This window comes from Natator depressus, chromosome 4 (genome assembly GCF_965152275.1).
Source record: "Natator depressus isolate rNatDep1 chromosome 4, rNatDep2.hap1, whole genome shotgun sequence".
Lineage (NCBI taxonomy): Eukaryota > Metazoa > Chordata > Testudines > Cheloniidae > Natator > Natator depressus.
The window spans coordinates 69,488,722-69,516,364 of record NC_134237.1 but is presented as its reverse complement, the minus strand read 5'-3'; the positions used below and the strand labels follow the sequence as shown (position 1 = coordinate 69,516,364).

At 40.1% G+C, this 27,643-nt stretch overlaps 1 protein-coding gene across 8 annotated transcripts in view; it reads left to right on the top strand.

The window, feature by feature from the left end:
- Nucleotides 1-27,643, top strand: part of NEK1 (NIMA related kinase 1) — a 133,094-nt gene that overhangs the window by 264 nt on the left and 105,187 nt on the right. For all 8 annotated transcript variants that reach the window (XM_074951133.1, XM_074951136.1, XM_074951131.1 and 5 more), the window contains exons 2-10: nucleotides 3,836-3,984; nucleotides 4,091-4,187; nucleotides 6,790-6,887; nucleotides 8,395-8,478; nucleotides 9,952-10,019; nucleotides 10,149-10,235; nucleotides 11,609-11,663; nucleotides 13,254-13,454; nucleotides 15,419-15,479. In XM_074951133.1, the coding sequence (XP_074807234.1) occupies nucleotides 3,868-3,984; nucleotides 4,091-4,187; nucleotides 6,790-6,887; nucleotides 8,395-8,478; nucleotides 9,952-10,019; nucleotides 10,149-10,235; nucleotides 11,609-11,663; nucleotides 13,254-13,454; nucleotides 15,419-15,479 (868 nt within the window). In that variant the 5' untranslated portion in view covers nucleotides 3,836-3,867. The remainder of the gene's footprint in view (nucleotides 1-3,835; nucleotides 3,985-4,090; nucleotides 4,188-6,789; nucleotides 6,888-8,394; nucleotides 8,479-9,951; nucleotides 10,020-10,148; nucleotides 10,236-11,608; nucleotides 11,664-13,253; nucleotides 13,455-15,418; nucleotides 15,480-27,643) is intronic.

The following is a 27,643-nucleotide window of genomic DNA, read 5'->3' as shown; positions in this document are numbered from 1 at the left end:
GTCCGGCTGCTGGGGAGCAGCTCGTCTTCCCTGCCAAGGAGGCGGCGCGGGGGCTTGGCCGGGGCAGCGTCTGTCCGCCGTTGGGGTGGGGGGGTCTCCGGTCTCTCTGGTGCAGCTGTGGGCGCTGCCGATCGAGGCTGGGGGTGAGGCTGGGCTGGTACCGCGGGAGCCGGTCGGGGCGGGCGGTCTATCCGTAGCCCTGGGGGAGGGGGTGGTTCTGCGGCTCCCTGTCCTTATGGGGGTGGCGGCCCTTCGTCTGCAGGTCACCGCTGCCCTCGCCCTGCGGCCGGCTTCTCCCATCGGCTGCCCGTGGGGCTGCTGGGGACAAGTGTAACCCACGGGCACCGGAGTCTGGGTCTGTCTCCTGGGTCTTAGGCCTGCAGCCGCTGACTTGTGAGCGCCCCTTGGGGAGCAGCGCTGTTTGGCGTAGCCTGGCCCCTCCCTACTCATGTGCCTGTTTCCATCTCAACTTGCCCTCCACCTAGCCGTTGTGCCGCCCTCTCGGCCATAAATATCTTTGTCCCTCAGCGTTGGCTTCCGTGATGCCTTTTGTGCACCCCACTGTCTTTCCTGCACAGATCGACAAACCCATCACCCTCCCCTGTTTAGATCCCTTCTTAAGACACCCGTTTACCATGATGTCTACAAGAAACTAAGCATCTAATTAGGAGCAAACTGTGGTTCTTGTCTTTGGTTGGACTGTGCTTAGCCTCAGCTTTTCTCCTCCCAAAGGCTTCTTAGTCACTAAAGGGTTACCTCATCTTGGGATAGCTCCCAGCAATAACTTTTAAGTATAGCTAATAGCTCCAAATTAGCTTGACTAAAAACAAAGTTTATTAAACTTAGATGATGAACTATGGAAAGTAATAAATGGAAAACTTCATACTGCAGTTGAAGATCACCTCTGTACTATGCTGGGCTGGTAGAAAGACTCTTTGCTGCAAGTAGTACCTAAGAAGACAATTCTGAGTTTGAACTGGTTCCTCATTCTTTTGTACCTTTTTCTCTTGCCCAGTCCTAGGTGGGTCTCCTTTCTCTTAATCTGATAACGTTTAGTTGGTAGATCTCAGTTACCTCCCTTTGGTAACGCTGGCTAGTTTGTCTGACTGCTTGAGTTTGATCAAATGTTCTTCCTAGCCTTCTGAGTTATTTTAGTCTATCTCAGGGGTGGGCAAACTTTTTGGCCCAAGGGCCATATCAGGGAATAGAAATTGTATGGCGGGCCATAAATGCTCACAAAATTGGGGTTGGGGTGTGGCCTCTGGGGTGGGGCTGGGGATGAGGAGTTTGGGGTGTGGAGGGTGCTCTGGGGTGGGGCTGGGGGTTTGGAGGGCAGGAGGGGGACCAGGGCTGAGGAAGGGGTGCAGGTTCTGGCTGGGGGTGTGGGCTCTGGGGATGAGAGGTTTGGGGTGCAGGAGGATGCTTCAGGCTGGGATCGAGGGGTTTGGAGAGCGGGGCAGGGGTTGGGGCATAGGGAGAGGCTCAGGGGGTGCAGGCTCTGAGCAGCACTTACTTCAAGCGGTTCCCGGAAGCAGTGGCATGTCCCTGCTCTGGCTCCTATGTGGAGGCGTTGCCAGGCATCTCTGCATGCTGCCTCATCTGTAGGCACCACCCCTGCAGCTCCCATTAGAGCGTGTAGGAGGTGGAGCGGGGCCATGTCGCAGCTTCCAGGATTTGGCCCACGGGCCGTAGTTTGCCCACCCCTGATCTGTCTCCTTTCTGTCTCCATTTCCAGCCTAAGATAGTCTTTCAAACTGGGTTCTCCTTCTCTTTATATATAATGGTAAGTGAAGAGTCTACAAGCCAAGTCATGCTTACAGCACTCAGGAGGTTTTTGTAAATATGTAATTTGGCCTGCAAAATCTTTATTACTGGTGATTATATGGGAGAGAAAACGAGAACTGACTGTTGGAGCCTAAAATTGAGTACAGGCCTGGCAGTTAGTAGATTATTTCTTTACTTGTGAACTGTGCAAATTTGATACGGAGTTACCAAGAGACAGTAAACTTAAGCCTTTTTTTTTTTTTTTAATGTACTGCAGTTCTGAAGAGTGACAGAAAAAAGTGAGAGTTGCTTGTTCTGATATTTGATCTTAACTTTTGTGAGGTAGCATGTTCCGTTAGGTAGGGCATAGGACTTGGAATCTAGGTGACCTGGGTTCTGTTCCTAGCTCCAATACTAACTTGCTTTTTGATCTTGGGTTAGTTATTTACCTTTTTAAAGATGGGAGGAGAGATTTGTCAAGAAGTTATCTAACTATATTTTTTTGTAAAGCGTTTTAAGATCTGCTGATGAACAGTGGTAAGTACTATTTTGATTTAAAAAAACATGGATTCTAACACCAACGTTTCACTCTTTGTCTTGAATATTGTTAATGTACAAGTTCTAGGTGAACTTGGTAAAAGACTTAGGGTAGGACTTACATTTCTTTTTTCTCAAAGGTTTAGTCATAATGGAGGCTTTTGGTGAAGTCCTTGCTCTGAAGTAAAAACAAAACTACCATTGACGTCAGTGGAGTCAGGATTTCACCTTCAGTCTTGAAATAAAAAATGTAAAGTTATTACATTTTATTGATGAAACAATAAATATATATAAGAAACTTGTAAAATTTTTTCAATACACTGGTAATAATAGAAGACACTTGTCATTGACTGTTTGATCTGCACAGTGAGTAAGATAGGGCTACATAGTGAATTAGACCTGGGTCTTGTGGATGTGTGCCTTAATTTTGGCTGAAATCAGTTTGCGTTTACTGTGGTGTTACTAAGTGCACAGTTGAGTCCTCCACAGAGTGGACAATAAGGGTAGTGAGATAGGAGTGTGTAGTGAATGAAGCAGAGCTACATTTTGCAAACACTGAAAATAATATTGAACAGTTACCTCATATGTTGAATGGCACCCAGCTTATACCAGGGAGAGTTCTCTTTTTAGTATAATAATAGAGTATGTTGTAATGTATGTATTCATAGGAAGCAGAGTTGAGAATTTGTAGACAGTCTTAACTTTTCTACTTCCAAACTTTTTTGAGGGCTTCACTTTTCCACATGTACAAAAGTACACATTAAAAAAATGTGTCTGAGTGTTGATGGAGGAAAATTCAGTCACGGTCTCAAAGGAGTTTACTGTCCAAATAGACAATGCAGTGCAAACACATATTACACAAGGAGACCATAAGATGAATCTATAACAAAGTGGTGAAGATTTGAAAAGTATATAAATGTCACATGTCTTTTTAAGGAAGGTAAGCGGTTAAGGAGGATAACTTCACACAAGTCTTCTGGAAGGTTTTGGTGGAAGTGAAGACAGGCTAAACTTCAAGCCCCGGTGTCAGTTTTTAGCTATATAATTTTGCCTGATTTCCAGCATAGGCATTCTGGTGATTTTTAATAAAATGTATTTAAGTATTCCCGCTCTCTTCCTGAAGTGGTCTTCCCCAATCATATTAAGGGAAAGGAAAAGGAAGCTAAGTGCTTTAGATCTAAGTTATGCTCACCTGCTAGCTGAAGCAGAAAACATGGCACTGAATACTGACTCTACTTGGAGACTGAATGCACTCACTTTATTTGGTATTTTCTGACTGTCTACCTGCATTCATTCCATCAAGATGAAAGAGCTGAACTGTGTATGGCAATATAGCCCCCTTATTTTTAGACCATTCAAGTGGTGTGGGTGAGAAGTTGAGATTTGGATTCACTGACTTGCAGAGGAGAAATGAAGTTTCTTATGGAACTGAAGAGACAAATGAATTAGAAACGAAAGTGAAATGCATAATTTGATCTGGCAGACACTAAACTTTATTATTCAGTTAACAGAGTATGCTCTGTTTTTTGCCCAGCCCTTGTGTAAGGATGCCTTAGAAAAAGAACCATGGAGAAATATATTAAAGTGCAGAAGATTGGCGAAGGATCCTTTGGAAAAGCAATTCTGGTCAAAGCTAAAGAAAATAGCAGACAGTATGTTGTTAAGGAGATAAACATCTCTAAGGTGAGTGGTTTTATTAAGTAACTGGGGTTTTTTTTTTTTGTTTTGTTTTTTTGTAGTCGTCCTCTCAAAAACAGTGTCTGTTCTTTTTTCCTTTTTCTTTTTTAAGATGTCCAATAAAGAGAGAGAAGAATCAAGGAGAGAAGTTGCTGTATTGGCAAACATGAAACATCCAAATATTGTCCTGTATCGGGAATCATTTGAAGGTAAGATTCAAAACTACATAATGGAACCTGAACTAGTGGATGTACAGTAATATTAAAGTACAAGTGATGGTCCATGTATTTTTTTTCAAACTTATACATGATTTGAAAAATAAATCTTCCCAATATTTTCCCCTCATCTCCTTAACTATCTCAGTTCCTTCTGGTCTGTAATTTTGTAATCCAGTGCTTCACAGAAATAACCAAACCAAAACACCACCACACGTTTGTTTCAGCTCCTTCCCTTTTTTTGGATAAGGTTTAATGTAACTGTCACTGCTACCAAGGAGCTGTGCAGAGCCAGGTAGGGAGCCTGCCAACCCCTGCACATTCCCCAACAACAGTGGGGGTACTGGGCTGCCCACTCCCAAAAAAGCATGCAAGATTTAGTCAGAGGTATCTAGTACAAGTCATGGACAGGTTACAGGCCATGAATTTTTGTTTACTGCTTGTGACCTGTCCATGACTTTTTTACTAAAAATACCCATGACTGAAACATAGCCTTATGAACATTTACAGTAGAACAAAAGCAGGTTTATTGAAGAAAGAATAGATGTTCCACTAATAACAAGAGAGTGATGGTTACAGTACAAAGGAAAATCATAAAAATGTAAACTAGTGCGTACATTTATTAATAGTTAACTTTCCTATCTAATAAAGTAGGTTTTCCCCTTCAAATTTCAGTCTGTTGCTGAGGTGGCTGGCTTTATAGGAGCCACAATCCAACTTTTCATGAAAACATTTTGCTCAACAAGATGTCTCCTCATGTGAATAGATTGAGTGCCTCTTCCCACCCTGTGTTATACTGAAGCAATAGTCTGTCTTTATTCGTAGGCAGGGTGATCCCCTGTCTGTTATAATTGTTTGCAGTTGTGTTTGATAGTTTTCCATTGACTGTTACGTGATGAGGCAGTGGTAGAAAACTGCATTACATCGCCGGCTTGACCAGGGAGGAGTGACAACTGTCTCCTGCATGAATAGGTTGTCACCAAATAATATAACTCACTGGTGATTCCTTTTAATGTTAAGATCATAAGTGCATAAATATTACCTGTATACACATCACACCATGATTATCAACAGTTTTTATTGCCAGTTTTCAATAGAAACCGTATGTGTTTCCCTTTATGGACAGATACCCTGTAAGCAACACATGTGTTGTAGTGAGTTATCAAGTCTGAGGCGAGAGCTGTTTGCAAAGAACAGGGTCCCCTTAGCCAAGGGGACTTTGTGTTACTGCACTCCAGAATATTAGTCTTTTTTGCATCACATTGTTGGCTCAAATTGTGATCTTCTGTAACCCCAGATCCTTTCCTGCAGTACGACTGCCTACTGAGTTATTTGCCATTTTGTAGTTGTGCATTTGATTTTTCTTTACTAAGTGTAGTACTTTGCACTTGTCTTTATTGACTCTCATTTAGGAAGATAACTTGAGGTACTCTGTTTGCAGAAATCTTATTTTATAGTCTTTTAATAGCAGTACTAAGAAAACAGACTGGTCATCCATGAAATAATTATTTAATCCACAGTAACAAGACACTGTGCTACATCTTTCTAGTTGAAACCTCTTGATTACACATAATGAAATGATTTGAGGGAATCAAACAATTTATTTAAGGGACCACTCTGCACAGTGGTGGTAACTCCAATTTCTTTTCAGGATGAGACCCTAATTGATTATAATAGTTTATATTGAGCCTACCGCTTGGGATAGGTGACTAAATTCAAATGAACTTTAAACAAATTTAAATGAAATCCAATATTGCTTAAACTTCTTCCATCTTGGAATGTTTTAAAAACCATTTGGTAATCTATACTGGGATATAATTGCTAACCCATATTCGTTTAACCTTTTTTGAAGAAGTATGGTGAAACATGATTTTGTAAAGGGAAAGTGGAAATTCTAGAATGCTTGTCCTGAGCAGTATTTGATTGTGTGTATGTGCTTGCAATACTCTGATGTTTTGTGCCAAATTTGTGGGTATCATTGTTAGCGAAATGTGCTATTAAAGTTTTCTATTCAACTAAGTACTCATGAAGTATTAGAAAGTTTTTGAATATGCTCGTAATTTCTGGCCTAATAACTTCCTGCTGCTTTAATCTTTTTTTATTGTACAGTAACTTAAATACTGCATCAGGGTCAGAATCATGACATTTTATTGTATGTCTTAATTCTGTAGTTGTACAGTGTGTGAATGTATGTAAAGCATTGCATTTCATAGATCTCAAGCTTCTTGAAGAATTATCTTCATACATGAATTTTTTTTTTATTCTTCTACTGGTCACTGAAATGGAATGACACACTGGGATGGCCCAGTGGCCCCTAACATCATATTGAAGTGTTGGTTTACGTGATATGGAGGGAAGAATGCCACCTACTGAATCATCAATGCCAAAAATGGAAACTGCAATATAAGCAGTTTGCTGGAAGCTTGGCAAATAAATAATTGATAACTATTTATTTCTTCACTTGTAGATTTAGTCTTTTCACTTACTGTGTCTTTGCTATGGCATATACAAAAAGAAATTTCATATGTTAAGATTTTCAGAAAGCTTTTACATCTATATTTGTCATGAAACATTGAAATATCTCTTGTTTTTACAGAAAATGGCTCTCTCTATATAGTGATGGATTACTGTGAAGGAGGGGACCTGTTTAGACGAATAAATGCTCAGAAAGGCATCTTGTTCTCAGAGGATCAGGTAGTGGGAATTGTGGGCTGTAATTTACATTATACAGTTTCTGAGCACAAGAACACTTAAATTGAGTAGCTTTGGATCAGATTGGTGAATATGGTTATTTTAATCTAGATGAAAGCCTGATTGGTATAGCTATAGAGTGCTAAGAACTTCATACTACTTGGAACATAGACCAAAATTATTAATGGAACTACAATAAAAGATGCGTCTGACGAAGTGGATTATAGCCCACGGAAGCTTACGCCCAAATAAATTTGTTAGTCTCTAAGGTGCCATAAGGATTCCTCATTGTTTTTGCTGATACAGACTAACACAGCTACCTCTGAAACCATACAATAAAGGAGACATTCTAGGTGAACCAAACATTAATTCTGTTGGATTTTATGGCTCAAGATTTTCTCTTGCATATTTTGATTTTTTTTTTTTTTTTTTTTGGGCTGGTATTATGTTAAGGTAACTTGTTGGGCTTCTGATACGCATTTTGTTACTTTAATGAAATCAAGGATACCAAACCAGACTTTAAGGTTTACATTGTATTAAATCCATTAACTCAAAAGTTCTTCAAAATGAAAAATTTCAGTCTTGGAAATGTGTAAACGGGATCTTTTTCTTCATGTAGTCATATGCTTGGACATTCGTTAGTCGAGGAGTTGTGAAGTCTCTGAGGATTTTGTCTTCATGCTAAAAATAAGCAGAGAAGAGAATCTGGCAATACTCTTGGTTGGCACGGGTTGGGAATACATTGGGCTTTTGCTGGCAGTATATAGAGAGAGGCAGAGATGAAAAAAATTGCATGTGAGAAAAAGACTTCTCTTCTAAATCCTTACCAGTTAATTAGGAACTACTACTAGGAGAGATGCTAAATGTAGAGGTGAAAGTTATAGTAGAACTAAAGTACAATATTGAAGTCTATGTATATTGGTAATTTGAAAAGATGAAGAGCTTAACTACAGTACTTTTTAAATTTTTTTTTTTTAGGACGGAAAAACTTTTTTTTTTTTTTTTTTTTTTTTGGTAAACTTGGAAAAGCCATGAAATGAGAACTATCAAACTCATTTTGGCTTGCTCGGAATCAGTCTCCTAATTTTATGCCACTTTGTCACTTCTGTAATTAAGATCAGATTTTTTTTAATAAAAGTGTGAAGAATAGCATAATTGATAAAAGTATAGATGCTAGTAGGAGAGCTTTAACTTTTTTTATGTTTAATTTCTTAATGGACTATAAGAAGACACTTTGTTTTGATCTGCCGTTGAGATGCTGTGTTGTTGTAACTGAGGGGTATTCCCCCCAAAAAGTAGAATTTAAAGGATGCAAGGCCACGTTCTAAAAATTTTATAACTCAATTATATGTGCATATACAGCTTTATCATAACTTTTAAAGATAGTAAACTGTCTAGATAAGTAAAACTTGAATAAGGTTAATCCTTGTTTTATTTTTAACAGACTTTAAAACTGTGTGTGGGTGTATAAATAAAAATAGGACGCTAAGTCTATCTCTTTTACTTCTAGATAATGGATTGGTTTGTACAGATTTGTTTAGCACTAAAACATGTACATGACAGAAAAATTTTGCATCGAGATATAAAGTCACAGGTATGCTGGATGGTATCTTCAAGTTGAATTACAGTAGAGTGATGATACTTTATTTTTATTTTATTTGATTGATTGTTATCTCCCAACTGGGGAAGGGAAATAACCTGGTCTTATGTAAAACTACCCAGCTCCCATTGACTACAGTGGGCCTTGAATCAGACCCTGCTGCTGTCTGCTGCCCAAGATGTGCTGCACAAGTGAACACAAACAGAATGCCACCTAGATGGGACACAGGCTACCTGTGTACCATCTATTTTTAAAAATAAATATATAAAACATTCCTGTGGTAGTTTGGCTAAATCCCTGGTTATATAACTTTTTAAAAAAATAGTTTCATTCTGGAATTTTATATTAAATACTAAGATAACAACCAGTAGCACCTGCTCAATGAAGATTTTTGGACTGGATTTTAGCTTTGAGTTATTTTTGACCTTGTTTTTTACAATCAAGAAAGACTTTCATGCTTGGGTTGTTCGGGTTCTTCTGCTCTACCAATACAGCTGCAATGGGACACTGTTACTACATGGCTTCTATTTGCATAGACGAGACCTTAATATAGTTTCATAAATGTTAGGTACATAGGCTCTACAAAATGAAGAAGGAAACATCTTTAAAGTCTAGTCTACTGTGGGTTACGAAACCACCACCAACACAGTATCCATGCATGTTTTATTGTCTCTCCCTGCTCCCTTCCAGTTTATGCTGGTAAATACTGAAATTTTATCAGATTTCTGCTTTCTGAATCTTTCAGAGCAGGATACCTGTATATTTCTAGACGTGCCTGCTTACAGGAACAGAGCAGGCAGAGAAAGGAAAGCATCACAAGGATGAAAACATTGGTCATGAAAAGACTGAGGCCTGGTCTACACTGCCACTTAAGTCAATGTAATTTATATTGCTCAGGGGTATGGAAAAAAACACCACAGTGTCTGTGCTATGCTTTCCCACTGACTTAGTTTCCACCTCTCGGGGAGGTGGAGTGCTGAAGTCAACAAGAGAGCGCTCTGCCATCAACCTACCACTTCTTCACCAGACCTGCTAAACTGATGCCGCTTCATTGACTGCAGTGGTGCCGATTTAGCATGTCTTTGTAGACAAGGTCTAAAAGACATTTGCTTATCCCCTGACTTGGTGGTATTTGGAGAGTATAGTCGATAGAACTGAAATGTCTTGACTCTCTCTCTGGTGATACAGTGAGGCAGATGTTTAATATTAGGCAACACTTCAAACCACCTACCCCCCAAGTCAAGTAATAGGCATTTATACAAACATATCAATGGTGTAGTTGTGGGTTGTTTTTTTTGTTTGTTTTGTTTTTTGTTTTTATTATTTATAGTCTACCCTAATGGATTGCAAACTATTGGAACAGTGTAAAGTTTCAGTGCTTCCATTTATTGCTTTTTTGTACAATTAAATAATTTTTGTTCTTGCACTTGAGTTGTAACTGACTTTTTTTCCCCCTCCTGTATTTAGAATATATTTTTAACCAAAGATGGAACAATACAACTGGGAGACTTTGGAATAGCTAGAGTTCTTAACAGGTAACACTCATTCAGTGCTGCTCTATATACATTAATATGAGTAGATCGATCTAGTAAAAATGGATGCTACATGACTATGTAACTTATATAAGTTAACATTCATTTTTAGTTTTCTTTTTTTTATTCTAGTACTGTAGAGCTGGCTCGCACTTGCATAGGAACACCATACTATTTGTCACCTGAAATCTGTCGGAACAAGCCTTACAACAATAAAAGGTACTGTAAAACATTTGACTTAAGAGTTGTTTTTTTTCATTTTGATTTATTTTGTTTAGAAATTTAGAGCTATTCTGTTGATGCAATAATAAAGAGTTCAGTCTTGATCTCCAATGCTGTGCACTTTACTACATGGGTTGGATAAATCTATTGAGTGAATGCGCAAGCACAATAACTGACTTCATTAAACATATGAGGGTCTGTGCCGTAGCTCACTGCTAGTTACCAGATTGAGTCTGATGTAGTGCTATCTTATTCCGCAGAGGCCATTTTCTCATGCCACAACGGTTAGAAGTAGTAGCTGGTCCCATCTTCTCCAACCTCCTCTTGTGTCTATTAGCCAGACTCTCTCTCAGTTGGAATCCATGCCAATCCAAAGCTTCATAGGCAGGTGTGGTGGTGGAGGAATTTATCTATTAATCCTCATTGGTTTTTGGGAGGAGCAATATGCATGGGTTTCTCCCCCGCATCCCCCCACAGAATACTCCCAGCATTACAACTGGGAGTTCATTCTGATCAGAACTATGTGCAGCAGCTTCACTCCAGCCTCAGACATAATCAGTCATGTCCCAGCCAGAATCTGCCATCCACAGGAAGTGAGTACAGGGTTAATCAGTAATAAAACTGTCTAAATAACTGATTTTAAAGAAAAAGCCCGCAACACTTTTAAATGCTTTAGAAATTTCCAAGTCGTGTAGGACATAAAATCCAGGGTACTTGCATCTCTTAAAAAGAGAGATCTTCCACCATTCACTTATCCAATTTATCTAAATCAGATATGGTGATAAGTGTGGTATTGATTCCTACATAAAGAGTCTGGAGCCGAAATATCTGGTGCTGTCTTTGTTCGGAAGAGGCATATGTTTGTTTTTTAAATAGATAGGAAGCTAGTACATCTTGCAAAATGCACAAATGCTTAATTTCTGTCACTTGGTTTCAAGAACATGCTTCTCGAGCAGCGATACTCAGACCTCAGTGGTTCAGGAGCCAAATTCAGGATCAACATTACCCCCAGAAAAGCCACAGTAGCGTGAATTCATTGTTTCACTTATTATAGTACTATTCATATTTAAACAGTATGACAAGGGAAATATTTAGTTTTATTTATATGTATGTATGTATTCTCACGGCAAGTAAGTTAATAACTTAGTACAAGTTGATAACTTGATTGGTTAATAACATAGTAAAAATATTCTGATTTGGTTAATAATTAAATCACACAATGTTTTTATATATTGTGCTACAAAGAGTTGCAGGAAATGCATTAGAGAGCCACTTGTTTTTCACGCACCACAGTCTGAGGATCGCTGTTTTAGATAATTTTGTATTTTTGGAGTAAAAACTAATTTTTCAGGTCTGTTCTCTTTGTTTAGTGACATATGGGCTCTTGGTTGTGTTCTCTATGAGATGTGCACACTTAAACATGCAGTAAGTAAAAATTTAAAATACTTTGGAATTATTACTCTATTTTACAAACATACCTCATTATTTTGTCCATTGTCAAATTTCAGACTGATATATTGTATTTGAGCTGATGCAGGGCTTTTCATGGTATGTGCTTGTTTTTGCAATTAACTTTACTGTTGTAGCCATCTCTCCACCACATTGCTGCTGATCTTAGTTGGCCAACCTCCCTTACTTTTTTTGTTTGCTGCCTATCCTGCACGTCTGTGCAGTATATTTAGCAACACATTTTTTTAAGCCTCCTTCACTAAACTATGTTTTAGCAACAAAAGTAGCAAGTATGATAGCAAAAGTGCATTAAGCGAAGTGTAGCATTCCTTTCCTAGCAATATTGTGAACTTTACATTCAATTAGTTATTGGTGAATTCAGTCTGTATCTTTGGTGCAGTAGCACTAATGAGCTTCCTTTTGTAGCATGCACAAATGGCAAATGTCTTCTGTTTTCTAGATTTTTTTTTTTTTTTTTTTAATATACCTTACTGCTCTTTAGAGGCTTTGAGAGTATCTTTTTGGAGACTGTCGTTTTCCTATTAGTATATTTTGCTCTCTTCCTTACGTTCCCATCCCACTTTACCCCCTTATTTAAGAAATAAAATTGAAATTAGTGTTTGATTTTGTTTAAATGTATTGTCATTAAAAAAAAATCACACTTGTCTGAAACTGTTTTATCTAAAATGACTGTAACAGAAAGATTAGAGGAAAAATATTTTTCAGTTATCTTGTGTAATCCATCATTGTTTCCCATGTCTAGTCAGTCAGTTTTCCCTGCTTGGTGGGTCACTGATATGGCAACAGTGGGGAGAAAAACATTTTTAAAAACAGGAAAATATAATTGTTAAATGACAAAATTTGGAAAGGGGCTTCAGAGGCAGATGTGGTACTGGAAAGTATTTATATATAATTTAATAGACTGTATTTCAAGTGATGTCCCTTTTTAGCTGTTGTTTATCATAGTTTGCTTCCAACCCCAGGGCCTAATCAGTATTGTTGATTAAAGGATTAGAGTGAATTCCAGAGAGGTGCCAGAGTACCTACAGCTCATGTTGAAATTTCAGCAACACTTCTCAGGATTTGGCCCTAAATGAACACAGACCTTTTACTATCCCTTTTGTTCCTAGAGGTGGCGTTTTCATAAAAGATTGACAATCTGGTGGACTAAAAGGGAAGGAGGCTAGCATCCTATATGCATTTTACTCCAAAACATTGTTTTGCATTACCATTGACTGTTGCCCAGCTTTGGGAACAATTTTTATTGGTTAACTGTAGATACAGAGCTAGCAAAAAGCACAAAACACTTTCAGAATCCAAAAATTAGTCTTATTATTTTGTGTGGCAGAGTTGTATAAAATTAAAGTATTTAGTATCAGATTACTCGATACAGAGCAAATTTGAGATCTAAAAGATCTTTTGATAATGGCCCTTCAAATATTTAAAGAGAAGTAATTTTTTTATTTTTTATTTTGGTATGTTTATGTAAATTAAGTTCTTTGTGGCTGTGCCAGCATTACAGTATACATATTAATGTATGCTAATTTCTCTTTCTGATAATTATAGTTTGAAGCTGGTAACATGAAAAACCTGGTACTGAAGATAATCTCTGGATCGTTTCCTCCTGTTTCTCTGCATTATTCCTACGATCTACGTAATCTGCTTTCACAGTTATTTAAAAGGAATCCTAGGGATAGACCATCAGTTAACTCCATATTGGAGAAAATCTTTATAGCCAAACGGGTGGAAAAATTTCTTACACCACAGGTATGGAAATGATTTTAAAATAGCTTTAGAATTCTGCCCCTTTTATTTACTGTGCTATGTTCAACCATGTGCACTTTTTATTATAGTAAGATGCAAATTTAGAATATAAGATACTCATGAGAAATTACTTCCAAAAATATTACAATAGAAAGTAAAGAACTTGTATCTATTTTGAGGAAAAATAGTTACTACTATATTTAGGAAACCGTCACACTTATTATACCAGTAAAATGAACTGCCAACAAATTTCCTTTCAGGATGTTGAAATATTGTTTCTATTCCTGAATTTCAGTAATTCAGTTATTTAATTTAAGTGCATCATGTCCTGTGTGCTTGTACAGTTAAATGTTTAGTCAGTCTTTGATATATCTGAACAGGTGGCTATCCATAACATAGGACTGACAATGAATTCAGTAACCTACTAGTACCATTTCCTTAGTACTTTTTCTTAAATTTGCAAACGGTTCCAAATGCTTTGGGAATATTTAAGAGTTAAGCAGGTGGGGGTGGGGTGTTTGTTTTTTTTTTTTTTTTTTTTTTTTTTTAAAGCAACCAGGAATGTTTAAATGGACATAGGAGTAAGTCTAAGGAAATTGTTCAACATGCTTCTGCCCATGTGGAATTCCATGATCAGTTCTGGTGATAGTATTACATTAAAATGACAATATAAAGGTGAGCAAGAATAGCAGAGGGCAAACAATACTGATTTCATTTATTTATATATTTTTGGAGATGTGTAAATCTAATTCATGTATGAATTGAAATTCCAAATGAACTTTAAACTTGCATCCTTATAGGAGTTGAAAATTCTCTTGGAATTTCTTTTAGAGCTAAAATAGGAAGTAGATCCCCAGTGGGAGCAAATATTGTAAACTAGGTTTTTTTTTAAAGAACTGTTTAGGGGCTTAGCTGTCCAATGTTAACACTGTCCTAAGGGTTAACCTGTTTGCTCCTGTGATCTGACTTTGCTTCCTGAGGCCAGCATAGGTTTAGACTTTTCAATGGGGTCTGAATAGCCATGAGTTAATTAGCAGTAACTTACCATAGTCTAAAGGCAGTATTTCCTTCTGGGTCCAGTGAGGGCACTGGATGATGGGACTCTTTTTCACTGGGACTTGCGCAAATCAATTGAAGGGATGGCGAATTTAAAAAAAAAAGGGGGGGGGTAAAAAGTATCTGAAAAACTTGTACCAACACTAGTAACTATTAATATCTAAAGATCTGAATGTATAAATTTTCTCAGTTTGTAAGTATATTTGTGCATTTGACAGCACTTAGCGTAATCAGTTTTGCTGTTTTCCCATGTGTAGTTGGGTTTTTTCCTTCTTGAAAAGACAAGACCTGTATAAACCACAAGGAAGCAGACAGATCCCCATAATGTTTTTAAAGAAATAAGAATTAAAAAATTCCTTCCATTTAAAAGTACAGCAAAACTTCAGAGTTACAAACACCTCAAGAATGGAGGTAGTTGGTAATCCTGAAATGTTCGCAACTCTGAACAAAACTTTATGGTTGTTCTTTCGAAAGCTTACAACTGAACATTGACTTAATACAGCTTTTGAAATTTTACTATGCAGAAAAAAAATGCTGCTTTTAACCATCTTAATTTAAATTAAACAAGCACAGAAACAGTTTCCTTACCTTGTCAAAGCTTTTTTTAAACTTGCCCTTTATTTTTTTTAGTAGTTTACGTTTAACACAGTACTGTACTGTATTTGCGTGTTTTTTCCTTTTTTTTTTTTTTTTTTTCTGCTGCTGCCTGATTCCATCTCACAGTGTATAATGTTAGGCATGTATGTAAGTTTTAACAGAGTTAAGGCCAAAGTTTGCAGATAAAGTTGAATTACAAGCTTTACTTTCACGTAATTTATGTAAGGAAAGTGAAGACTTCTGAAACACTTTAGTCTTTTGCAGGTGCATGCATAAAAATTGCAGCTAGTAAAATAACTTTGCCTTTTGTTTAGCTTATTGCAGACGAATTCAGTCACAAAGTGTTCCACAAGTTTGACGCCCCTGTTGCACCAGGTAAATGTACACGAGTGCTCTGCAGTTACCTTCAGTTGCAGTAGGATAGATTGTGTTCAGATATGGAATTTATTTTGACCTGATATTAAAAAACAACCTGGAAATAAATATAAATATTTTATTATTTATTTTATTTTATTTATATTTTTAGGAAAGCATGTATGTGTAACCTACGCATTTAAACTACAAATGAGCCTCTAACTTACATTTTACTCTTGCCACATTATTTTCAGAAGTAAGCAGATTGCTAATACTGAACATCAGTCAAGGGATTAATCAGTATTTCTGCTGCACAGGTTCTCTCCTCTTCATAGCAAATTGGTAATACTGTAATTTTCATTTTTGAATTTTGGTGGTGGTCCAGTGTTGTTGCTGGAGGCTCCACGTCTGAGCCTTTCAACTCAGGACACCAGAGTTTCTGCCTCTGATGGCAGAACAAATTGCTGGTTCAATTTCTCCCAACTGCTTTTTGTCTTACAGCTTCAATTTTTATTTGTTTTTATGCAACTTGACTTCATCTTGCAGCACTGATGAGATGAGAGGAATCACTGCAGCATTGAGGGTCTAACCTTCTAGTTTCTCTAGTACAACACAACAGTTTAGGGCATCTCCCCCTTCTATGGGTCCGGTGGCCCTCCATCGGTTAGCGGGACCTTTTCCCAGTGAAAGAGCCTTCACACAGTAATACCCTGAAGCTATATTTATTAGCAATTCAGGAACAGAATACACATGCAAAGGATCTGATGCTCATCGCTCCCCATAAAACAGGCTTCTCCCAATGGCCAGTCAGGATTGGATCGTCTGGGGTTCCAGCTTCTGCACAGTATGGTCGTGCAGGGTCTCCGAGATCTAGCAGCTTTGATCTTAGGCTGCATCCCAGAGTTAGGGTCCAACAAACTTCTCTTTTGACTCTCATTATATTGTTAAAATGGGAGTTTTTCTTCGAGGAGTGTCCTTGTGGGTGCTCCACTTCAGGTGAATCTGCATCCCTGCAATCAGAGGATTTCAGTAGCAGTGTCTGGTTGTTTCGCACATGCGTTGTCCACATCTTGCACTGTCTCTGGCTGTTACATAGCGCTGTGTGACCAACCCTCCCTCAGTTCCTTCTCTACTGCCCTTGGCTTGAGATGCAGCAATGGCAGTGCCTCTGAGCTTAGCTTTATCTTAAGAATTAGTCTAGATTAGGAATTTTAGAACCTAGTTTAGCTAGTTAAGTCTTTATTTACTCTTTTTCTTCCCTGTTTTTTTTCCTCATGAGAAAGTGTGGGGTTTTTTTGTTCTTTGTTCTTTAAATTATTATACCTTCTAGCATAGTGTAAATACCATATTCTGAGGGGCATGCCCAGCTTCCGGGTTTTAAGTGCTGCTTCACTTGCCAGTTGTCAGTCCTGGTCTCTGACAGACACTCACTGTGTGTCTGTCTCGGCGATTCACACGTACCACAAAAGTGTTCCCATTGCCGTAATCTGAAGACCCGAGCCAGGAAAGCGAGGAATCTTCAGTTAAAAGCCCTCTTGATAGGGAAGTCTCTGTGCCCAGCATCTGATCCAGGATCATGGACCTCTCCTGGGCACTGGTCTCGAGCGGTGGCATCTGACAGGCATTCTGCGGTACCCTCTCAAAAGAGAGAGCACTCCAGCTACAACCTCCCCTTCCTGGGAATCTGCCAAAAAGAGGCGATCCCCAGCTCCTCAGACACCATCGGTACCGACTGCACCGAGACAGATTACCTCTGAGGTGGCAGGACCCTCTGGTACTTCAGGTACCGTGCAAGCCAAGGACCCTAACTGGGCAGGCTAGGAGAGAAGCAGCAATGGGAAACTTAACCATCCCTTCCTCAGTACTGCTGGAACCGCTCAAACGTGCGACACCGAGTAGCTCAGCAGCACTGTAGTGTGTGGTGCCACCTTCTGCCTCCATAGCGTACAATCCTCGGCATTGACAATCAACGTAATTGCATTGGTACTGCCGACAACACCCTCCTCGGTACCAGTGCTGTTAGTACCGCAGCAATTTCTCCGGCACAAAAAACCTCTTAGTATTTTTAGCACTGGAATCTCTCCTCCTGGGTACTGATATTACTCCATCATGGTCGGTACTGTACCAGCTTACACCGCCATCCAGGTCAGCTCCTCTTTTCTCCAGCGACAAGAACGATGATGAAGAACGGGAAAACCTCTCTTCACGTCACTCCTCTCCTATCCGGACAACCGCCAGACCAGGTCCACCAGAACAACCTCAACACCACCCCAGATCCAAAGCTCATGGGTGGTACAGACATCCCTGGATATCTCCGTTAATGCCATCCCCACCACGGTGGTCCTACTGGGACCCATGGGCAGTGTACTGTCACTACACTGTAAGCCTCCCAGCACACACAGAGAGGTCAAGGCATTCCCTATTATCCTCAATGCCTGGACCCTCTAAATCCCTGGAAGAGCCACCTGAGGGACTCTAAGAGACTTAGGATCAGGAGGTCACCCCAGCTGCTAATTTTTCCTCCTCCTCTCTGGACAAAGCGGTCATGCCCCCAGTACCCATAATGGATGATTAAGACTAAACTTTTGTCACAGATATTTTTAGTAAAAGTCAAAGGCAGGTCACAGGAAATAATCAAAAATTCATGGAAGCCTGTGACCTACCTTTGACTTTTACTAAAAATATCTGACAAAGTGGGTATGGTGAAGGGTCCAGCACGCATTGCTTCTGGGGTCCCCTACTGCCTGCAGCAGTGGGGCAGCTGCAGGGTCCCCACACTGCTTGCAGTGGCTAGGCAGCTGCAGGGGCCCCAGCTTGGAGCTCTCGGGGGGGGGGGGGGCACCGCCGATGGCTCAGAGCTCTGGGGTCCCCCGCTGCCCATGGCAGCTCAGAGTTCCAGGATCCCCACGGTGGCTGAAGTCAGAGAGGTCTCTGGAAGTCACAGTTTGTGACAAAATTGTAGCCTTACATTCAGACTTCAAACAGTTACAAGAGCTGTTTAAGAGGATTGCAGACTCTCTGGAGATACCAGTGGAAGAAGTTGTGGAGTCACAACATAAGCTGTTGGACATCCTCCAGACATCATCTTCATCCATGATTGCTCTCCGGATGAGTGAGGTATCAATGGACCTGACCAAGGCCATCTGACAGAATCCAGCAACAATTCCACTTACTTGTAATAGAGCGGACAAAAAATATTACGTCTCTTCCAAGGGAATGGAATTTTTGTTTTCACAACCTACACCAAATTCTCTGGTGATAGAAGCCATGAATGAGTGGGGCAGACATCATTCCAGATCCAATCCATATCATAGTGACTGGGAATGATTATCTTTTTGAGTGTCAGCCTAGTCATCAGTGACCCTACAGTTCAGGATCACAAACTATGATGTGTTAATGGCCAAATGCAACCACTCCAATTATTCAGAGATGGCTGATTTTATTAATCTCTCTCCCTGAGGGCAAGAAAAAGAAATTTAAAGCAGTCATCTCTGAGGGCCAGCTCCTATCTTGAACAGTCATGCAAGCCTCAATGGACTTGGCAGACACTGGCACGTTCCATCGCCATGACTGTAGTCATGTGGCGAGCTTCATGCCTCCACCTCTCTGGGTTTCCCAAAGAGGTACAATCCACTGTCGAGGATCTCCCGTTCAAGGGCCCAAAGCTATTCTCAGATAAAACAGATAAGTCACTTCACACACTAAAGGATTCCAGAGCAACTCTTTGATCTTTAAGCATCTACACACTTACACAAAGAAAAAAATGGGAAATGTTACTCAGCACAAAGAGCAAGATCTGCGCCATACACACAAACAGAGGCAATATGACCCACAAAAACATAGGCGGAGACCACTCCCATCTCAACTATGAAAATCCCAGCAACTCCACACTAAACAGCAGTTTTGAGGGTTTGGTCAAGGACCTGAGATACCTCCCACATTTTCAAGTGCTGGAACCATCCACAGCTGTCCATTCTTTCAGAGACCGTCTGATTCCATTCCACCCAGCATGGAAGACCATCACATCAGACAAATGGGTACTAGAAATTATCAAGAATGGCTTTGAATCCAGTTTACCTCCTTCCCTGTTCCTCTTCAAGGAGCGTTCTCATGAGCACCTACTGCAACAGGAAGTAAACCATCTCCTACACCTAGGTGCCATAGAGTTAATACCAACATAGTACGGAGGGAATGGTTTCTACTCCGATCATTCCTTAACCCAGGAAAAAAAACAGCGGATATAGGCCATTCTTGACCTAAGGAAACTCAACAAATTTGTGAAGACCCAACGGTTCAGGGTGGTCACGCTCGCAACGATAATTCCAGCACTAGAACAAGGGGACTGGTTCTCGACTCTTGATTTCCGGTATGCATATTTCCACATAACGATACATCTTTCACACAGGAGTTTCTCAGATTTGTTCTGGGAAAAGATCATTACCACTACGAAGTACTCCCTTTTGGCCTGTCTGTGGTTCCATCGGATTTTCGAAAGTATTGGCACTGGTGGTGGCTCCCCCCTGCAGACAAGAGGTCATAATATTCTCCTAGCTGAACTATTGCTTACTCAAAGCCTCCACACAAGAAAAGGCCCTAGGAGCTACCCAAAAGAAAATGGGTCTCTTCACAACCAAGCTTACAAATAACTAGCAAAAATCAATGCTCATGCGTGTGCAGAGACTGGAGTTCATCAGGGCCTACCTCAGTTCATTGGAAGCTATGGCCTAACTGCCCCCCCACAGATTTGTCATTCTCGTCCATCTGATTACTACAACACAAACCAGCCCATGGACATCAGCCAGCACCTGTCTCCAACTATTAGGCCATATGTCAGCAACAATATTTATCGTGAAACATGCCACACTACATGTGCTACTTTCAAGACTGGCCTCTCTGCACTGGTGGACTCGACCACACAGTGTTTGTGTAGGGGTTCCCTTTGACAGATCAATAATATTCACAAAGGACGCTTCTCTGCTACGTTGTGGGGGTGCACTGGCACAACCACACAAGCCAGGGCAGGTGGTCCCCTTTGGAATCAACATTGCACATAAACCTATTGGAATTGCGAATAGTCTACAATGCATGCTCACATTTCCTACTCCATGATCAGGAACGAGACCATAAAGGTGTTGATGGACAATGTTGCTTTTATGTTTTATATAAACCGAGAAGGGGGGCATGGTTACACTTGCTGTGCACAAAAGTGATACGATTATGGAACTGGTGCATCCACCACAACATTGACATCTCAGCCTCCTACCTACCAGGGTGCCAAAACACCACTGCAGACGTGTTGAGCAGAAAATTCTCCCAGGACTGTGAGTGGAGACTATAACAGGTTTTCAAATGCTGGGGGTTCCCAGCCATACACTTTGCAGCAACCCAGAATGCCAAATGCCCACATTTCTGCTTGAGAGCAGGATTGGAACCCTGATCTCTAGTGGATCTCAACTAGGGATCTGGGGCCGTGAGCAGGTTTCAGGTGGTCCTCCAAGCATGGTTGGCATTACTCACCAAGGACCAGGGAAGAAAGCCGAAGCCCTACCGTGCAGGACTGCAGCCCGGGGCCCTGAGCCCCACCACCCAGGTCTGAAGCCGAAGCCTGAGCAACTTAGCTTTGTGGGGCCCCCTGTGGTGTGGGGTCCCAGACAGTTGTCCTACTTGCTATCCCTTAATGCTGGCCTTAGCTTTTATATGCAGAAAAACAGTTGTGGCTGGGCTGTGGAGTTTTCATAGCATGTTGGGGCGGAGGATGGGGCTCAGAAAGAAAAAGATTGAGAACTGCTGCTCTGGGTGATGCTTTTCTCCTCAAATGGGATGCACCTCTACTGTGTGCATTTCCCCTAACCCCTGTCCTATCCAGGGTCATACATAAGATAAGGACTGACAAATCCAGAGTTATCTTGATAGCCTCCATGTGGTCCAGACAGACATGGTTACCTGCTGAAGATGGCCATGTGCCCACTGTGTACTCTTCCCCTTCTTCCACATACCTTGTCTCAGGATGTGAGCAAGGTCCACCACCTGAACTTGGCAATACTCCACCGGAAAGCATGGCTACTCCATGATTCCAAAGCAGCGAAGTTACCTGTTCAGAGGAAGTAAGAGCCATACTGTTAAACAGCAGACAGTCTACTACCTGATATACTTGCCTACACAAATGGAAGAGATTCCACATATGGTACCAGAATAGATAAACAGTGGTGACTACCTCTCCTTTATCAATATTTGATTACATACTGGAACTTAAGAAATTGGGTCGCTCAATCAGTGTACCCCTTGAGGCAATCATGGCTTTCCACCACAAAGTTGACAAGTTCTCAGTTTTCACGCACCTTACCACTAAACGATTTCTCCTTTACCCTGAAATACGAGCCCCTACATCCTCATAGGACCTTAATCTGGTGCTACGATGCCTTACTGGGCCCACATTTGAACCCTTAGCAACATATTCACTTCTCCAGCTCTCAATGAAGGTGACCTCTTGTTGCTATAACAGCCACACGATGAGTTGGAGAACTTGAGGCTTTCATGGCACACCATCCATACACAATATTCTTTAAAATTAAGTTACTCTAAGACCACATCCAAAACTTTTACGTAAAATAGTTGCCTCATTCCACTTGAACCAGCCCATCCATCTCCCATTGTTCTTTCCAAAACTTTTTGGGAACAAACAATAAATGATGTTCCATATCTGGGATGACAGAAGGGTGCTAGCATTTTACATTTGCAAATTTCTGAAAGATTTAGTCCTGTCAAAGTTATTTCTCCCCATCACGGAGACATGGAACTCTGGCTGCATTGACCTTTTTGCTACTGCCAGCAAAAACTACAACATCCCCCTGCCCCCAGGGACCCGCACACACTCCACTAGATTGCATTCTTTATTAATACCCTTTCTCAACAATGTACCTATCATAAACATCTGTAAATAGCAACATGGGCATCATCCCATACATTCACAGAGCACTACGCAATAGGGCAGGACTCTTCACTAGATGCTCTGCTTGGACTCACGGCCTTATTTGTTACCACTGCAACTCCAAAGCCCCTTCCTTCCCCTGAGGAGCACTGCTCTATAGTCATCTAAAATGGAGCACCTACAGGGTCACTCCTCAGAGAAGAGAAGGTTACTCACCCTATGCAGTAACTGAGGTTCTTCCCGATGGTTGTCCCTGTGGGTGCTCCGTTACACTCCTTCCTCCCGTCAACTTCAGAGTTTCATGGTAGAGACTCTGTGATAGAGAAGGAACTGAGGGAGGTTCGTCGCACAGTGCTACGTAACATTCAGAGGTGCCGCGAGACGGGGACAGCGCATATATGACCCAATCAGGCACTACTACTGAATTCTCTGATCGCAGGCGCAGGGATGCATATTTACCTAAAGTGGAACGCTCACGGGGACAACCATCTCGAAGAACCTCAGTTACTGCACAGGGTGAGTAACAGTCTCCTCTTCTTATCTATACCATAACCAATTATTTTACTCAAAACACAACTATATAATAATTCTAACCACTCATTTTACATAACTGTATAGGGAGTTCCCATGTCTAGTGCCTGCTTACTCATGCTTTTGTGTTTTTTCAAAATTTGTTAAAACATCTCAAGGTCTGCTTATTTTTATGAGTTGGGATACACACTCAGGGTAGGAATGGTTAATCAGTAGCAGAACGTGACTCCCAGCTCCTGCACAATACACTCTCTAATTTCTTAAAATATCGTCTAATGGTCTAAAACACTTTCCCTAGGAACAGCAAAAACTTTATAATTTCTATTTATCAACAAAAGCAACTTTTAACAAAAAAAAATCAGACACCCAGTAAAGAAACTTGCCGAAACAAGGTTAGCTTGTCCATATTTCCTTCTGTTCCCATGAATCTGTGATTTTACTGTATCTATCCCTGTTAGCAATGCTGCAGTATTTTCTTCTATCTGCTAAAGCCAAGGCTAAATTTCCCCAACTATGGTTTTTGTTACCAATTTACGGTGGCTCTGCATACAAGATGGCTGCAGATTATGCTAAATCCATACACAAAATGGCTACAGGTCATGTCAGATCCAGGACTGTCGCAACAGCGCCACTTGAGTGGGCTCCTCTGCTCCCCCTTCTAACGAGGTAGAGAAGCACCAGGAAGCATCAAGCCAAGTCCAAGATATGCGATAGGCAGCTTTTCAGAAGCCTCAGAGGGCAAGCTATGCCTTGCTGCGGCAAACAGCCAACCCTTGATCTGCCAGGGCATGAGGATTTAAAGTCAAATTAGCATGCTGGGACCTCATCTCCCCCATTCACAGTCATGATCGTGCTGTGGAAAGGCTTGACGAGGAACATGAGGCTTCCCAAGGAGCTGAGAACCTCTTGTAGCTTACTTAGGGGGCAAGTTTTGCAAACTCTAAGGCTCCAGCTCCCAGATAGACAGAAGTGAGTGTCTCCTTCATCAGGAAGTAATTCATATAGTTGATGAGCAAGTGATGTAAAATTCAAATTTAAATATTTTTGCCTTTGCCTTCCCACCTCGGAGAATGCTTGTTTGCTGAGGACCTTTTCCTGTATAAGGGATCACTTATGGTGATCTGTATTGGACTCACTGCCACTCTCCCACACTGTAGCATGTCTGGGCATAAAGAGAATCCTGTGAATCCCCATTTGAAGCAGCAGTGTAATAGAAATTGTGCCTGTCTAGTTTTTCAGACCAGGGAACCTCACTCTAAGCCTCTTTCCCTGGCAGAGTCTGAAAGGTGAGAAGGGATCTTTCTTTTTGTCCCTCCCTTTTAATAGACTGGTCCCACATTAAAGCATCAGGAGCTCCTTAGGCAGTCTGTTCCCAAAATAGAGTTACATAAGCACTCCATTCCTCAGACAGTAGCTCCCTCATGGATGACGGGGGAGTAAGTTAGTAAATCACAAGCCATTTTGAACATCAGAAGGGATTTCTAAATAAAGCCCTGAGTGGTACTAGGTCTCTCCTAAAGTACTTAAATTGTGGTTATCCAGCCTGGGGGAGAAGACAGGCATCCTTTCATGTTCCTAGGGCCATCTAATGGGCTGTTTCCCCAATCAAGGTATTTGTCCCCGTACCCCATCTTAGTTAAGAGGTCCCCAGACCAGGCTGAATAATATGCTTATCACCCTCTTGTAAACAACCAAGGGAAGTACCACATACCACCAAAAACAAAGCACACATGAAGATCCAAAATGCTTGAGTCTCCCAGGACATGGAGCCAGTGGTTCACAAAACTCAATAATAATAGTAATTAATAATAATAATAATAAATAAAAAGTCTTCAAACAAATATAGAGCCAGAGTTTCCTATATTCTTCCTTTGAGGATATCTTAAGACCAGACTGGGGATTTATGTTTAAAACTAAATCTTAAGCTAAAATGTTCTATAAAAAATATAAGGACATTTAACAAGTTCTGGGATCCTAAGGTTGATTCAGCAATAGACCTACCATTGATGTAGTCTAACATTCAGAAGTCACACCTTCAGACTTCTTTCTAAAAGATCCCATAGATAAGAGTGAAGACATTACATAGAACTTCCTATACCTTGACTCTGGCTATTTTTAGACCAAAAATGTTCCCTATTCTTAGTTAGGAAAACCTAATTGGTGGCAAGCAAATGGCTCATTGTCTAGGGGTATGATCCTTGTTTTGAGTGCAAGAGGTAATCCTAACAGAATTCTGTGCCAAAAAAATAAAAATTCTGCACATTATTTTTAAAATTCTACAAATTTTGAGAGTAAATAAATCAGGGTGGATTGGATTAAAATCAAATTGATTTTAAGTCATGATTTAAATCACTAGTCAGACTCAATTTAATCATGGATTTCTACATAAAAGTGCATTCTTGTTATAACCTGAATATATATTCTTCACAACTCAGAGATGTAGGTTTCATTTTTAGAAGCTACATGCTATACGTTGTTTAATCTGAAAAGTTTTCAAAATAAATCATAGTTTTACAGCTATATCAGAAAATAAATGATTGGTTATTTCATTAACCAAAGGTAATTGAAGAAGCAATTTATGAAGTCACTGGGAGGTGAACGATCTCCAATTCAACAGATTAATCATTAATATTTGGAGGATTTTCTTGCCATGCTGTAGTAGGAGGAGAACATCACCAGACAGACATTTAAATTGTTCTATTTAACTAAAACACCGTTATGTATTCTGGATTTTTTTCTTCAACAGCAAACATAATATTTTAACAAAACAAGCATATGAATTTTTGAATTTAGGTAAACCAAGTTTTTTTAAAATCAGGTTTGTTTTTGTTAAAATTGTTTAACTAAAATAGTTAAATGAAATATTTAAAAAATAAAAATTAAATAGACTATGTCAGCCAGGTCAACATGAGAAACTTAAAATATTGGCTTCTGCAGCTAACTCAGTAGTCTTCACCTTCATTTTCCTGTTTGTTCATAATCTGGAAAAGAAAATCAAGCTTTCCTGCTCTTTCTGGTCCCAAACGATTTCTCAGTTTGGAATGAATAGTCTAAAGGAAGAAAATATTCTTTACACCAGCAGAAGCAGCTACTGCTGTTAAAAGTGAGATTATCACTTCAGCTGTCTCTGAATCCAAGTGCTTAAGTGACTTCCACCAGTTCACTGGTGTGACTTTCTTTAAAACATCATCAGCAAACATATATTTCTTGAATGGTTGACCCTTAGTTCTGAAGTTTATTATAGTTGGCATTATGGAGGGATGATTGCTGGATGTCCATGTCATAGACGACTCTTCTTCAACAGTTAAGGTTTGACCCTGGTACCAAGTATTGCGAATATTTGCAAGAAAATGAGCTGGAGATAATGCTTGTCCCATTCATTTTTTTAATGCTTGTAATTTAACTCTGTCATTGCATATTTCTCTTTTTAAGATCTCAGTCAGTGCCTTCCAAATTTCAACAGCATTAGCAATAAAACAGCTATTTCCCTGCATTTTGTTCAAGGCTACAGAAATAGGCTTCAGGGTACTCAGCATGTGTTCAACATTTCTCTTAAGCCCAACGTTGAACTTTGGCTGTGACAATGCGATCTTATTTTTCACGATTTTGTTCACAAACTGTCATCAGGTTAGGCCAGTTCTTGATATAGTGCTCAAAACAGTCCAATACTAAGTTCCATCGCATGTCTTGTGGGAGAGTTAGCTTGGTTCCTCCCACTTCTTTCAGATCAGCTGCTGCAAAGTGGTTGTTATGGAATTATTTTGCAATTTCAACAACATTAGCCTTTAGTTCTGGAACACTGAAGTCTTTTTGGCTAGAAGGTGCATCAAATGAGCACTGCAACTGTAAGTTAGCTTGGGACTCTTTAGTTCTAAATAATTTCTTCTCATCTTGGATACATTTGCAGTATTGTCTATGACCAAGCTGTATACTAGACATCTGAGTTTTTTCCCACAGTTTGTTATAGCTTTTACTGCTGCTACTTGTAAGTATTTTGCTGTGTGTGCATTTCCTGATGTATCAATTGTTTCTGTAAGGAAGACATTCCGTTCTTCTGTTGTCGCACAAGCACATACAACAGGATCATTGTGGACATTGCTCCACCCATCAAGACGTGGGTTAACAATTTTACCTTCTAGACTTTTTGTACACTGCTCAATTTCTCTTTCATATACTTTATCCAGCAATTTGCCTTCAACATCTGCTCTGTTGGGTGGACTGTGTCCTGGTCTTAATGACTGGATTGTGTTAATGAAGTGTGGTTTCTCAATCATATGGAAAGGAAAGTTTGTTACATAAACAAACCGGGCAATTTTTTCATCAATTACCTCTTTATTGTAATCTGCTGATTCTTATCACAAATTTATCTATGGTTGTTTCTGGATGATGGAGATTTTTTTGTTTTCTTTTTGCTACAGGTGATATACTGTGGCTATGTGTGACATACATGATGTTACTGAAACACTATCATTGGCAGATAACTCTGAAACTATAGAAAATGATGGTGATCTTGAAGGTGGATAGTCTTCAGAATCCTGTATGTTGAAGATGGATTCTCCTAAACAAAAAGTCAATGCAGTTATTTAATTATTATTACCATACTGCTCATTTAGTATTGCTCATTGCATTCACGGACACTCAGTACTACTTTAAAGGTGAAATTATAAAAGGAAGATCTGCCTCTTTCAGCTATTTATTTTTTATCACAACTGCATCTAAAATGCTA